This window comes from Vulpes lagopus, chromosome 9, assembly GCF_018345385.1.
Source record: "Vulpes lagopus strain Blue_001 chromosome 9, ASM1834538v1, whole genome shotgun sequence".
Lineage (NCBI taxonomy): Eukaryota > Metazoa > Chordata > Mammalia > Carnivora > Canidae > Vulpes > Vulpes lagopus.
This window is the reverse complement of record NC_054832.1, coordinates 10,365,161-10,379,907: the sequence shown is the minus strand read 5'-3', so window position 1 is coordinate 10,379,907 and position 14,747 is coordinate 10,365,161. Positions and strand designations below refer to the sequence as shown.

Genomic DNA, 14,747 nt, shown 5'->3' with positions numbered 1-14,747 from the left:
GAAACCAGCATGGAGTCCTCAAAATATTAAAAATAGGATTTTTTTAAAAATAGTTGTTGTTCATTTTATTTCCAATACAGTTAACACACAGTGTTCTATTTTTTTAAAAAAAATAGGATTACTGTACGATCCAGTAATTCCACTACTGGGTATTTTCCAAAGAATATGAAAACATTAATTTGAAAAAATATATAGACTCTTCCATTTATTGCAGTATTATTTACAATAGCTGAATTATGGGAGCAGCCCAAGGGTCCATCAACAGATAACTGGATAAAGAAGATGTGGTCTACATATGCAATAGAATATTTTTCAGCTTTTAGAAAGAGTGCAACCTTGCCATTTCCAATGATGTGGATGGATCTAGAGGGTATAATGTTAAGTGGAAATAAGTCAGAAAAAGACCAGTACCATATGATCTCACTCATATGAAGAATTTAAGAAACAAATGAACAAAAAAAAATGAGCAAAGGGAAAAAGAGAGACAAACCAAGAAACAGACCATAGACAACACACTGGTGGTCACCAGAGGGAAGGAGGGTGGGGGAGGGGGGAAACAGGTGAAGGTGATTAAGAGGACATTAATTGTGATGAGCACTGAGTCATGTAAAGAAGTGTTGACTCACCATACTGTACACCTGAGACTAATAGAACACTGTGTGTTAACTGTATTGGAAATAAAATGAACAACAACTAAAAAAGGACCATTAGAAAGAGCTGGGGTACTTCTCATGTTGTATCATCTCTGCAGCTAGGATACCATCTTAGCACTGTGTTAAACGTTTGGCTTTTGTTTTCCTTAGTGTTGTATAAAATAACGGGGAGTCTTACGATCAGCATTAACTTATTTTGAATGCAATAGGTTAATTAGCCAGAAGACATGGAATGTGTGTTGACTTATATTGGTTGCTCTCAGAATTCAGTGGTTCTTAAATTTGTTTCCCATTACAAACCCTTTTAAGAATCTGATATAGGCTAGGAAATTCTATTAAAAATGCACAGGTATTCACAATTTTGCACATCATTTCTAGGAATTTGCACCTTCCCTGATGCCCACTCATGGGCTCATGAGAAATTCTTAGGCCCCAGTTTTTTAAAAAACCTATTGCTTGAATTAATTATTTAATGCCTTATAATTTCAGTAAATATTTATGCATCGACCATGTGTCTGGCTACACACTGTGCTAGGAAGTTCGATTAAATGATAAAAAAGACGCAGTGTGTGTCCTCAAGATGCTCACAGTGTACAGATTGAGACTGGCCAAACAAAGGACAGAGAGAAACAACACAAGAGATGGGTACAGCGGCCCCCTCCTTATCCAGGGGCGGGTGGGGGTATCCTTTCTAACACCCCCAGGGGATGCCTGAACCTGCAGATAGTACTGAACTCTATTTAGACTGTTTTTTTTTTCCTATACCTGCATGCCTATGATAGAGTTTAATGTATAAATTAGGCACAGCAAGAGATTAACAGCAACAGTAATAAAATAGAACAATTATAGCAACATACCGTAAAAAAAGTTATGTGAATGTGGTGTCTCTCCACAAACATCTTTCTGAACATAATGAGATGAAGCAGGGGTGGAGGAGGGTGGGGGGAGGGAATGATGCAGGCACTGTGCTCCAGTGTCAGGCTACTGTCTACCTTCTGACATTAAGTCAGAGGAGGATCATCTGCTTCTCGACTGCAGTTACCTGTGGGAAGCTGAAACTACAGGTAACAGGGAGACCACTGTACTCTGGCAGAAGGACACACTGGGGGATGACCATTGACAGGGGACCAGGACTTTGCCAATGCAGCAAAGTCTCAGCTGAGTTTTAAAGGACCTATGGAACTAGACAGATGGTAAAGCAAGAAGGATGGGCGGTTTGAGCAGAGAAATCGGCATCTACAAGGGTCTGGTGGAAGTGTGGCAAATAGGTCGCAGCGCTGCAAGAATTCAAGGGCAGCTAGTCAGAGGGCAGTATTGGTCAAGGGGATTGGGGAAAGAAGAGGAAAGGGTGTGTGTGGGTTAGAGATGTGGGGCGGGGTAATGTTGGAAATGGGCTGCTAAGCCAGTTGAAGAACACAGACTTTGTCCCGAAAGTGATGGAAAGCTAGTGAAGGGTTTTAAGCATGGGCATGATGCCTTTAGATTTCTAATGTATGAAGCTTCCTTTGGGCAAGTCACGACACGGTTACTGTACTCTACAGTGTTCCAATGGCACAGCACCTGCCAAGTATGTAGGATTGAGTCTAGACAGATCAGAGTTCAGAGCCAAGCTCACCACTCATGAATACCAGGACTTCAGGAAACTCCCCGAGCATCTCTAAGCCTTTGATTTTCGACTGGAGATAATTGTAGAACCTGCCTCGTTGGTGGGCAGCAAGTGTGTAGCACAGTGCCTGGCACAGTAGGTGCTCCGTAAGTGTATTAGCTCTTTTTATTATTTTACAAAAAAAGTACTATAATTGAATGAATGACTGCATTTGAGAGATATTGAGAGAAGAAAGGTAACAGGGGAGAAAGTATGTCTATTAATTAGATCATTTGTTGCTTGCAGCAAAAAGAATTCCTAACTGATGACATAAACAGGAACAAAAGGAACAGCACTATTTACAGAGTATCTACTGTGGACTGATACTGTCCTAAGTTCCACATGTACTAATTCATTGTTCCTCATAACAATCTATGAGGTAGGACCTACTGTGACCATCTCCCGTTTACAAATGAGGACACTGAGACCCAAGTAACTTGCCTCCACACGTGAAAATCTAGGATTTGAGCCAGGCAGCCTGGCTCTGGAATCTATACTCTTTATCACTCTGGTATGCTACCTTCAACTTAAGAACAGTCATTGCCATGGCAGGTGGGAGTAGAAGGGCCCATTGATCATCCAGTCCAACCCACTCAAAAGATCCATTCACCCAAAACTAGTAATATCTATCTGTCTATACCAAGAATGGTTCATTCATTCATTCAGCAACTCATTAATGGAATGCCTACTTGTGCCAGAAAGTGGAATTATAGTGGTGAGCAGAAAGAACCATCCATCACAGCCCTTACAGAGCATGTAGCCTATTGAAAGAAGAAATGGATTTGCAGACCAAAAGACAAGAAAGTTTTAGATGTGCTCAGTGATCGCAATATCATTAAGTTTCTTGTGGTCTTCTGAACACAATGGACTTTATGCAACTGTGTCTGAACCCAATGTACCTGCTCCCTGGCAAAGCCTCTCTTTCCCGTACAAGCTAACTATTAAACCTCTACTTGTCCTTCAAGAACCCACTCATATATTGAGACCCTGCTTTTATACGGAATTCCCCAAGCACAGACAGTCATTCCTATTCCAGCCTCTGACCCAGTCTACGGGGCTGTCTGTCATGGCATTTAACACTTGACAACACAACTATTTAGGACTAAGTGTGCTCCATCTACTAACTAAAAGATAGGAAGAAAGTCACTGCTGTATCCCCCGTGCCTAGTACACAGTGGCCCCATGACGTGCTTCCTGAATTGAATCAACAGAAATCTTCAGAATGCAGTCTTTTTTTTTTTTTCCTCAGAGTGTGGTCATGGCCACCTCTGGCATCTAATGCAGAATCTCAGGCCCCACTCTAGACCCACTGGATCAGAATCTGCTTTAAAAAGAGTCCCTAGTGATTCTAGTACACATCCAAGATAGATAACTTATGTTTAAACTGTAGTTATGCAACGAGGGTTTGTTGACTAAAAAGACGAGAGGCAGAAACTAGGGCCCTGGTTTTCTCTGCATTGTCCATTCTGCTACCCCCAAGTGAGGAGCTTCAGGTCAGGTCTCTTGATTCTAGGTATGAACTTGGAACCTTCTGTGATAATCATCTTAGAGTGTATTCATTCTAGAATGTATTGAAGAGGCCCTGTTAATTTTCAAAATTAATTTGCTCCTATAAGTTACTTATCTGGCTAAAAATAAGTGTCGTTACCTAATAGTTACTCTGCAAATAGAGAAACTTTGAGGAAGCTTTAGCAGGGTTCAAAAGAATTATTAAGAATATGGGCCCTGGGTAGACTCTTCTTCTAAACTGTGTCCTTGGGAAGATTATTCAACCTCTCTGAGCTTCCATTTTCTTGATAATAAAGAAGAGATCACCAAAGCAATTCTGTACTATTATGTACAAGTATAGGTAACTTTTAAATCACAGCATAGTCCTCGGTAAGTGGAGGGTTTGGGGAAATTTTGGGGACTCAGAGAGTGTTTTATATATTGCCATGCAGATGGGTCTCAAAAGCCAACAGGTTCTCTGGACCCACTCAGTTGCATTTTGCTTGTACATGAAACTCTGGTCTAAACGGCCAATGTGGTGGCCACCCATCTGGGCAGGGCTGGATGGAAAGAAGAGCCAGCCCAGAAACCAGATAGACTGAGTAAGCCTATAAGATTGAGGGTTTTCTGATTCCTAAGGAAGGTTCACTGAATTGTCTAGTCTAACACTGGGAGAGGTAAAGACAAGTTTACCCCTTGAGTAGATCCAAACAATGTGTGCCAGCAAATGTGCCAATGGACATAGTGTGCGGCTGGGTAAGAGGAAGGGGGAAGGGAGCTTTGGGAGATAAGTAAATCATACAGCAAATCCACGAACCCTTGTCACTAGGAGAGGCTGCTGAGGTGGGGACTCTGTTCTCTTGTGTCTGGGTAGAGCCATGTAATCAGGTCACATCAATGGAATCTGAACTGAAGTGATACATGCCATTTCTGGACCAAGGTGCTGATGAAGCAGGTGTGTCTTTTCTACCCTTTTCCCTCCAAGAACTGAACAAAATCTCTGAGTCCCAATGGAGGGCACAGATATAAAACTCAGGGACCTTTGTCCCTAAGTGTCCCGTTGACCAGGAGCATGAGCAAGGGGCAGTTGTGTGAATAAATTTTATTGAATTGAAATCAGTGAAATTGAGAAGTTATGTGTTAGAGCAGATAGTAGTACTCTAAATGATGTGTCTTAAATATTTGGTGAAAAATAGGAGAAACGAATGGAATTGGGCAGAGGGACTAGAAGCCCAAAAGGCTTCCAGTAAAACATCATACAGCCAAAGTGGATCTGCAGAGAGGACCTGGGGAAGTCTCACATGGAAAGAGCTGAAATCAACATGAGAACCCAAACTGTCCAACTGCAAACCATTCAGTTTTTGGATATGGAAAATGAGGCCCTGAAAAAAGAAACGATGCTTCCAAAGTCTGGAAGGAGATGTGGCTCCGAGAATGTGTTCTGGAATGAAAGGCCCAATGCACTGGGTCCCAGGCCCCTGGGCACAGTAAGGGCCCCCGAGTGCTGCACCTCTTACTGTACCCTATCCTGGCACATATACATGGCAGGAGAAAAAGAATGGTATGAAATATCATCAATAGTCAGACATGTCCAGCAGACTGCTTTTACAGTAGGGTCACAGAACAACAAACAACAATAAAAGCAACAGAGAAGAAAGAATGAACTTTATTTCAGGTGGGTTGCCCTGAAGACAAAGACAAAGGACTGGAAATAATTTTAAAAATGCTCCCCACGGGATGCCTGGGCAGCTCAGTGGTTGAGTACCTGCTTTTGGCTCAGGGCATGATCCCAGAATCTATATCCCCATCTCTCCTCCCTCACTCTAGGTCTTCCTCTTTTTTATGATCCATTTGCACCCTTTGCTTACTTTAAAAATAGAACACCACACTGTGTGATAATTATAGATACTTCCCTGAGCCCATTACCTACACTGATACTGATGAGTCTTCATTGTCGATGGGACCAATTTGTGGATATGGGGAGTATCTTTCATGGGAGTGGCTATATGACAAAGGCTGTGTTGCCAACCCAGGCATTTATACCCAGTGTAGCTCTATTCTTGGACAAAACTCTGATAATGACCTCTATGGATACACTCACTGGATCGGAATCATGCTTTCTGTTGGATTTCCTTTCAAATGAGTGCCCCAGCATGCCAAGTGAATGCCTAGAGAAGCTGGTAAGAAGGAAAGTTGCTCTTCCCTCTGACTAACGGGTACACTGGTTAGTTTAAGAGCTGTTTAACGTGTAAATTTTCCCCTACATTTGGGGATTTTCACCCCATGATATTTAGTGGGAGGGAGATATAATTCTACTGGACGAGTTGAAAGTGTCAGAAATCTGCTTTTCAGGCACTTCTGGTGAGTGACTGGTCTAAACCAATCAGACACATCTGCCCCAGGCTTTACCTTGCCTTGCAAAAAGGCAGGGGGAGCAGGGAGTGACTGCAGGGCAGAGGCAGCCACATCCAGATCCTGGGGGACTGCAGGAGCAATCCAAGAGGTGGTAGCTATGTTGGGGAAGGCGACAAAGCTAGTAGCACAAGCAGTGGATTCTTCAGAAACAGTGGAGGCAGTGTCCTCACTGGTCTAGCGCTCTGCTCTGATTCTGGCCCATTTGCTAAGCCTGCCTCTCCATCCTTCCCCAATTACTGTGTGAGCTACTACTCAGCCTTTCTAATTCTTTTAAACCAACCAAGGTTAGGTTCTTTCTGCCTATTTTTAAAAAAGATTTTATTTATTTATTCATGAGAGAGAGAGAGAGAGAGAGAGGCAGAGACACAGGCAGAGGCAGAAGCAGGCTCCATGCAGGGAGCCCGATGTGGGACTCCATCTGGGGTCCCCAGATCACACTCTGTGCTGAAGGCAGTGCTAAACCACTGAGCTACCCAGGCTTCCTAGGTTCTTTCAGCTTATAATTAGGAAACATGTCTGAGACCATCAACAATATGCCCAGTGTTCTACTGTATGCTTACTCCTATTCTATGCTTTGTATGTATCTTCAGTTACATCATCTGCATAAACCCCTGCAAGGCGGTTTTTATTAAAATGTTCATCTTACAGAGAAGGGTCCTGAGATTCAGGTATGTAAATTGCCCAAGGTCACATATAAGGAAGAGGTAGAGATGGAATTTTAAAGCTACTCTGTCTCATCAAGGAGCCCCCCACTTCTGATTTTTCAGTACACACCGTACTGTCCAGGGCAGTGCTGGGCATAGAGAGGACACTAATGGATGGATGGCTGAAGGGATGGATGGGTGAATGGGTGGAAGGGTGGGCAGGTGCAAGAGTAGGTAGATGGATGGATGAGTGGGTGGGTGTGTAGTCGGGTGGATGGGTGGGTTGGCCAAAAATATGTTCACAAAAGAAAAATCAGCCACAATTCTTTTTTATGTTGTTTTAAAGAAAGTTATAGGGATACAAGGAGAAGTTCTATGTAATTGCCTTTGAGGTCTCCAGCTCACATTCTGGAATTATTTTTTCAAACATAGTGTAAAAGGCTTTTGCTTTTCACCTCAAAATATAAAGGCAGGCAAGCCAACATAATTGCATTTCTCTGACATTCTTCTCAAGCCTCAATTTGGAAATGAACTCCGTGATGAATAATCACTGGTTAAGGAATTAATCAACCACATGGAGAAAGGCTTTGACATTCAAGCAGGCAGAAGTCACGGCAGTCCAATGGGAGCAACCAGGCACACACCCTGATCATGCACAGAGCTGGGGTGAGGGTGCTGTGTTTCTCACCTGACGTTCTCGTAACGATGGATGTAGATCCGATGGAACTGGTGCTGCAAGTGTTCGTCTTCAACATTGGTCATGTCATTGATCATTTCCAGGACGACAAACCGAGGAAGCACAGATAGAACGAGCCGTTCCTGGAATAGAGCAGAGGAGAGGGACAGTCCCGTTATGCTGACCAGCAAGTCTGAGATGGTGCATGCACCAGGCAGGAGGCATGGGGTTCTTGACTGACTTTCTTGAGGAATTGCTAACTTCATGCCATTCTTGAACACCACCAGTATCTACTGAGTACATGGTATTTGCCACTGTGTGGGAGGTCAAGTAGATGGTGGTGATCCAAGTGGATGGGGATTCTACTATTGTGGAACTCACATTCTAACAGTAAGGCCCACTCAAAGGCACCCACACACATTCACAAAATGTGACAAGTGCTGTGCAAGAGGAGGTCATGATCAGAGTATGACGTGACTCAAATCGGGATAGAAAGCACCTTCTGAGGATATGATCTTCAAGCTGATATCTGAAAGACTGGAATGAGCCAGCCCTGGGCAGTGCAAGAAGAGAGGTCCAGGGAGAGGACACAGCAAGTGTTCAATTGTAAAAAAAAAAAAAAAAAAAAAAGCAATGATATGGCTGGAGGGCCATGACAGAGGAGTGTAGTAATAAGCAATGAGGCTGCAGGTGTAGACAGATCTCGAGTGCCCGTGGAAGACGTTGGTATCTCATTCCATCTACAACTGAAAGCCACTGAGTGGTCCCAAGCTGAGGAATCATGTAAACCGATGTAATTTTCAATTTAAAAATTTTAACACATTGCCCTGACTATGGTTTGGAGAAGGCAATGTGAGGTGGGGACCCAGGGTAAAGGTAGAGACCAGCTGGGGAAACTGCTCAGTGGTCCAGGTGAGAGATGATACTGAGACCAGATCTGGAGGACTGACAGCCAGCTGGGATGGTAGGAGAAAGACAGAATGCGACCACGGGGATGGCCAGGCTCTGAGTCTGGTGGGTGGGGACAGCATGCTACGATTACTGAAATGGGGAACAAACAGCAAAGCAAGAGTTAGGAGGCACTCTTTTTTTTTTCTTTTTCTTGTTTTAGGTTTTATTTATCTATTTGAGAGAGCGAGTGAGTGAGACAGCATGAGCAGGGAGGAGAGTCAGAGGCAGAGGGAAAAGCGGGCTCCCCGTTGAGCAGGGAGTCCAATGCTGGGCTTGATCCTAGAACCCCAGGATCATGACCTGAACTGAAGGCAGATGCTTAACCGACTGAGCCACCCAGTCACCTCTGGAGGCACCAACTCTTTATCAAGAGAGGAGATGAGACACACAGCTCATGTGTGTCTCAGTCTTTTTTGGACTGTGTGTAGACAAATAATATTCTTCCATTGTGATCAACACGGTAGATAAAAACAAAACAAGTTAGTCAACTAGCAACAAGACCTAAATCCTAAAAAGACCTGTGTTGTGGAAAGTGGGCAAAAATCTGGCTTCTTTGTTGTATAATTTGCTACAGTGTGGAAGCTGAGCTTAGACAGGTAGATTCCAATCATTAAAGTTTCTCGTATCTTCATAGTTATTTATGGATCTTGAGGATTTTCACCATTCATTTGCAAAACCCTGAAAATAAGCAGGCACAAATAATTACTGCCATGGAATGGACTGTGTCCAGGAGGGATTAAATTACTTGCATGACCTACATAGTTACCTAGTGGCAGTGCCAGGAGGCAGTCCTTTACCACGTTATTCTCTGATGGGACTCTTGGGTCGGGGGGAAGCCCTGAGTTTTGAGGGAGACTGGACTTTGGACTCTGTCTCCATCACTGATAGTCACGTACATTTAAGTGAGCTTGGTCATCTCTGTGTCTTAGTTTCCTAATTTGGTAAATAGTAATAAAATTATCTACTTCCCAGGGTTGCTGTGAGAATTCAAGAAATAAAATGTGTGACAGGCCTGGTGTGAATTCCCTCCTTCCTTGCTGTTCCTATGCAAAGGGCTTTATTAGTGAAGTGCCCACAGAGCTTCATACAATGCATCTTCTCCTCTCTTGAAAGCTATTTCATGAGGTGCCTGGGTGGTTCAATGGTTGAGCGTCCGCCTTCAGCTCAGGCTGTGGTCCCTGAGTACTGGGATCAAATCCCACATCGGGCTCCCCTCAAGGGCCTGCTTTTCCCTCTGCCTGTGTCTCTGCCTCTCTCTCTGTGTGTCTCATGAATAAAAGCTAAATAAAATTAAAAAAGAAAGAAAGAAAGAAAGAAAGAAAGAAAGAAAGAAAGAAAGAAAGAAAGAAAGAAAGAAAGAAAGAAAAAGAAAGAAAGAAAGAAAGAAGAAAGAGAAAGAAAGAAAGAAAGAAAGAAAGAAAGAAAGAAAGAAAGAAAGAAAGAAAGAAAGAAAGAAAGCTGTCTAATTGTGGGACTGAGAAGCATGGTTCTTGCAAATGACCTACATCATGTCCATTTTGTCCTCATTAGCTCTATCTGCCAACTTCTTAGGTATCCATGGTCCTGCTCATGCATCACTGCTGGACAGGAGTAGGTGCTAATCATGACTTTGAGGGGCACTCAGTGCCTAAATATAGTAGGCACTCAATAAATATTTCCTAAACAAATGGTGAACCCACAGATGGCAGAAACTGTGCCCAGCTCATGAATGGATCCCCTACTATGGCCAGCAGAGTCCCTGCACAGGATGATTGTTTGCTGAACAGATTCCTTGAGTGGCAATGTGCATTTAATCCTCTAAGTATGACATTAATGCTTTTATGGGAGACTTTAGAACTAAATTTTTGTATGGGGGCACCTGGGTGGCTCAGTGGTTGAGCATCTACCTTTGGCTCAGGTTGTGTTCTCCTGGGATCGAGTCCCACATCGGACTCCCCATGGGGAGTCTGCTTCTTCCTCTGCCTGTGTCTCTGCCTCTCTCATGAATACATAAATAAGGCCTTAAAAATAAATAAGTAAGTTAATTAATTAATTTTGGGGCACCTCCTGGGTGGCTCAGTCAGTTAAGTATCTACCTTTGGCTCAGGTCATGATCTCAAGGTCCTGGGATCCAGTTCTGAGTCAGGAGTCTCCTTCTCCTTCTCCCCCTCCCCATAATCATGCACTATACTCTTTCTCTCTCTGAAATAAATAAAATCTTTTATAAAATTTAAATTAAAATTTTAATAGCAACATTCTCCAGCACTAAGACTTGCCGGCCTCTGGTCAGTGGTGCTACTGGAAACTGACCAGTACCTGCTCCTCCCTTTGTAAAGCATTTTATGCACGATGATGGGAATTTGCCTGGTCTACTTATAGAAGCCCATTTTCAATACTTTCGTGTCCCTCAGATCTGTTCACTGCTTGAGAAACATCACTGAAGTCCCCCGAAAACACAATCAAAAAGAAAATGAGAAAGTTCATTCCTTAATACAATTTCCAGCTCCTGCGGAGGCACAATATCTGATTCTCTGGCTTTGGAGATCAGAAGTACAAGAGTGTTTCCTGGAGCCAGACTGTGGCCTGGGTGGCCTTTGTGCTCATATTCTGCACATCTTTTTATTTCCCCTGAGTGTTTTCCATCTGCAATGAAAAGGGCCCCGGGTTGATTCAAAGTGTACCACTGGCTCCTGCCCAGACTTCCTCTCAGCTCACATAACACGTTCTATTCACGTCATCATCCAAATGACTTCATGGGCATCAACTGCTACAGTGACCCTTGGGGGGATGTCCAGGTGAAAACCAGTGAGGGATTCAGGAGCTTTATCTTATGCAGATGCTTGTCCTGGGGGAGGGTAAGGTAGCAGGGCAGGCCTCCATGCAGGCAGCATTTCTGGGCTTAGACACAGCAGGGACTCCTAAGGGCTTCAAAAAGAACTCACCACTCCCCTAGACTTATAAACTGAGATCTCTCCCAGACCTGTCTCTACTGCGGGCAAAGAGGTGTTAACTGCAGTGAAGGTAAGAGACATATATCTGGGGTTACAGACAGTATCTTATTTTCACTGACCACTCACACTGTAGCACACCAAATGCTTTGTACTCAGGATCAAATCAAAAACCTCATATTTATTATAGGAGGTAGCAAGTTACAATTTTCATCCCATTTTATATATGAGGATACAGAAATACAAAGAGATTAGGGGAAATAGGACAGTTCAAGGTCATGCACTTGGCAAGCACATGGTGAAGACTCAAGCCTATGTTTTCTTTTTTCGCTGAAACTTGGACCGTAATTTATCCATTTGTTCATTTAGTTACCATGTCAAGGAGTAGGTGCCATGTGACAGGTACAGTGCTGGGCATGGAGAATCAACAGAAAACAAGAACAGGCATGGCACTTGCCTCTGGAGAGCCAGTGTTGTAGAACTACTAAATGGACCTTGGAAGAGATTCAGGGGAGCTGGTGGCTGCTTTAGAGAATGGTCAGTGAAGGACTCTGCATGGTGACCTACATGGAAAGCTAAAGGAGAGAAGGAAGCAATCCTATAGAAAACTAGAGAAGGTGCCGCAGGCACAGAAGGACAGCATGTACTGAGGCTATGGGATACAGTATTTTTTGAAATTCACTCATTCACATTTTTACTGAGATTCTACTGTAGACAAGTATGTCAGCTGTGATGAATATAGAAGTGAACAAGCAGATGTGGTCCTGAATTCCATGAGGGGCTTACAGGTTCAGTTTCAGAGATGACAGACACAAGAAGTGACAGTCATGATATCAGAGAGGTGGCCGGCAGGAGTTTGACAAGCACTGACAGTAAGTCAGGAGCAGGATTTCACCAACAGTGTGGACAGATAACCCAGTGACTTGGGACAGACTGCACTATAAGCCACAGATGAGGTCTTGGGAGCCTTGAAAGAGTTGCCAAGGTAAAGGAGGAGAGGCTGGGCTTCTACTCAGTTTGTCATCAAGACTCAGAGAAAGACACAGAGCAAGTGATGAGAACTGGAGTCTGCAGAGACTAGACATTTGGTAGTTCGTCTCAGAGGAAGGCATATACTCATCACTGGCATAGGGACTTGCCACCCAAGGGTTCTAAAACAGGCAGCTATTCAGATGAGCCACATGTTCCTCTGATCATACTGGACCTGCCCCTGGAATTCCTTCTCTATCTGGTCTGCTGAAGTGATACCACCTCCATAAAGCTCCCCCCCCTGAATCCTACCATGCTGCGTTGACCTGCCTGTTTCTGCTCTGTCTGCAACCTGCACCAGCCTCTGGACCAGTACCTGTACCACTGTAATTCAGTAACAGCTCTCCTGGCTGACCTCCACCTACCAACTCCCTAGATTACCTGACTCAGTGCTTCTGCTTTTTCTAGACCCTTCTTCACACCTGTCACCTGGGCACTCATAGGGAGCTCTCTAAATGCTCTTCTATTCCGTATGTAGCCCTGTGCTGGCCAGGAGTCACTGGGCTTACTCCCAAATGCAATTATGTTGGTTTAGCTGTTAGTGTGCTCACTCTATTTAATTAGATGTTAAATTAAAATTTTTAAATAAGTAGGAATGAGTGTTGCTGTTTGTGTGAACATGGAATTGCTTTGGCAAGACTTGATAATGCTTTTTTTTTCCCTGAAGATTTTATTTATTTATTCATGAGAGACACACAGATTGAGAGGCCGAGACATAGGCAGAGGCTTCCTGTGGGAGCCTGATGAGGGATTCAATCCCAGGACCCCAGGATCACAACCTGAGCTGAAGGTAGATGCTCAACCACTGAGCCACTCAAGCACCCCAAGACTTGGTAATACTTAAGCATTCTTTGATTTGCCTCATTCTTTGATTTGCTGAATGTCTATATCCTGGGAGCAGTCAGCACACAAGAGCCAAGGCCCCGCCTTCACAGACCACAGCTCAGATCCTGAAACTTAGATGTGTGTCCATAGGGAAGTGATTTAACGTCTCCAAGCCTATTCTCTTCATGTGCAAAATGGTGATAGTAGCTCTAGCTCCCTTCTGGGGTTATCCTCAGGACCCAGTGAGATACATTTGATCAAATGCTTGGCAGTGGCACCATGCCCTGAGAGTCAGGGGAGGAAGTGCAATACGAGAATTTAAAACAATAGCAAGAAAACTAAATGTTGCTTTGCCTTTTATTATTATCACCATTCATCGACTGGCTGAAACGACATCAGTGACAAAATGCTCCCCTCCACTCCCCAGGCGTTCCACTTAGCAGAGCACCCAGCATATTGTCCTCCCCACAATCATTGGCTCTTTGACCCATCATTGGGCAATGCATGCCTTTGGCACCAGTCCTGCCCTCCCCAAGGCTTAGCACAAGCACGCTTATCTTTAGGTGAGGATCACCTCTTGTATCAACAACTCTAACGTTATTAAATAAAAAGGGAGGCATTTTTTTTTTTTGCTCTGGCAATAAAATGATAATAAACCACAGGCACTGTGATGCTCAGGTATGATGCTGAGCTCTCCTGAAAGGAATTTAGTCAAAGGTGAGGGATCAAGAGCACATTTGCTATGCAGAAGACATTAGGTGCCCAATATGCTGCCAAGAAGCATCTCTTGAAAAATTTTTCTTTTAAGTACTTCTTATGGCTTCAGGATTTCAGTCTTTTTAGAGTGTGCTGAGAGGTCCTTTCACATAAGGCTTGCCACTTTTCTCACACAACATTAAGCATTGCGTAGTTTTCAATAAAGAGACATTGATAGATAGGTTGGAAATCACAATCAGAAGACCCCAATTTGCGTCTCTTTCTGGCATGTGCTTCCTCACTGTCTGATCTTGAGCCAGCTCCTTAATCTCTCTGAATCTGAGTTTTCTGAGGTGTAAAGGCAGGCATTGAACTTTGCTTTGCCTTCTTCACAGAGGGGCTTTACTGGATATTATGATGTCTTAAAAAAATAGGAGGTTGACAGTGAGAGTGAGGGAAGATCATTCAGGCGATGAGCAAAGACCCAGGGGTTGGACAGAGGACAGCAAATTTGCTGGTGAGTTCACCGGTTGAGGTTCTTTGCAAAGGATTGGTCAGAATTGAGACTTGAGAATTCCACTGGAAACAATTTGGAATGGCCCTTGTATCATATGGCAAGAAATTTGGTCTTCAGCTAATGGGGAATAGGGAGCCAGTGATTTTTTAAGTGAAAGAAGAGGTGGGAGGTGACGTCATTATTTGCATGACTACAGAGAATGGATTTCAGGGTGAGGGGACAGACAGAAAATGGATGACATAGTTGTTGTCACATCTCCAGCAAGCAGAGCATTCAGATCT

General features: G+C 43.7%; 1 protein-coding gene across 3 annotated transcripts in view; it reads right to left on the bottom strand.

The window, feature by feature from the left end:
• The window catches only part of ADCY8 (adenylate cyclase 8), a 203,551-nt gene that overhangs the window by 123,165 nt on the left and 65,639 nt on the right, over nt 1-14,747 (bottom strand). For all 3 annotated transcript variants that reach the window (XM_041768492.1, XM_041768493.1, XM_041768495.1), the window contains exon 3: nt 7,534-7,664. In XM_041768492.1, the coding sequence (XP_041624426.1) occupies nt 7,534-7,664 (131 nt within the window). The remainder of the gene's footprint in view (nt 1-7,533; nt 7,665-14,747) is intronic.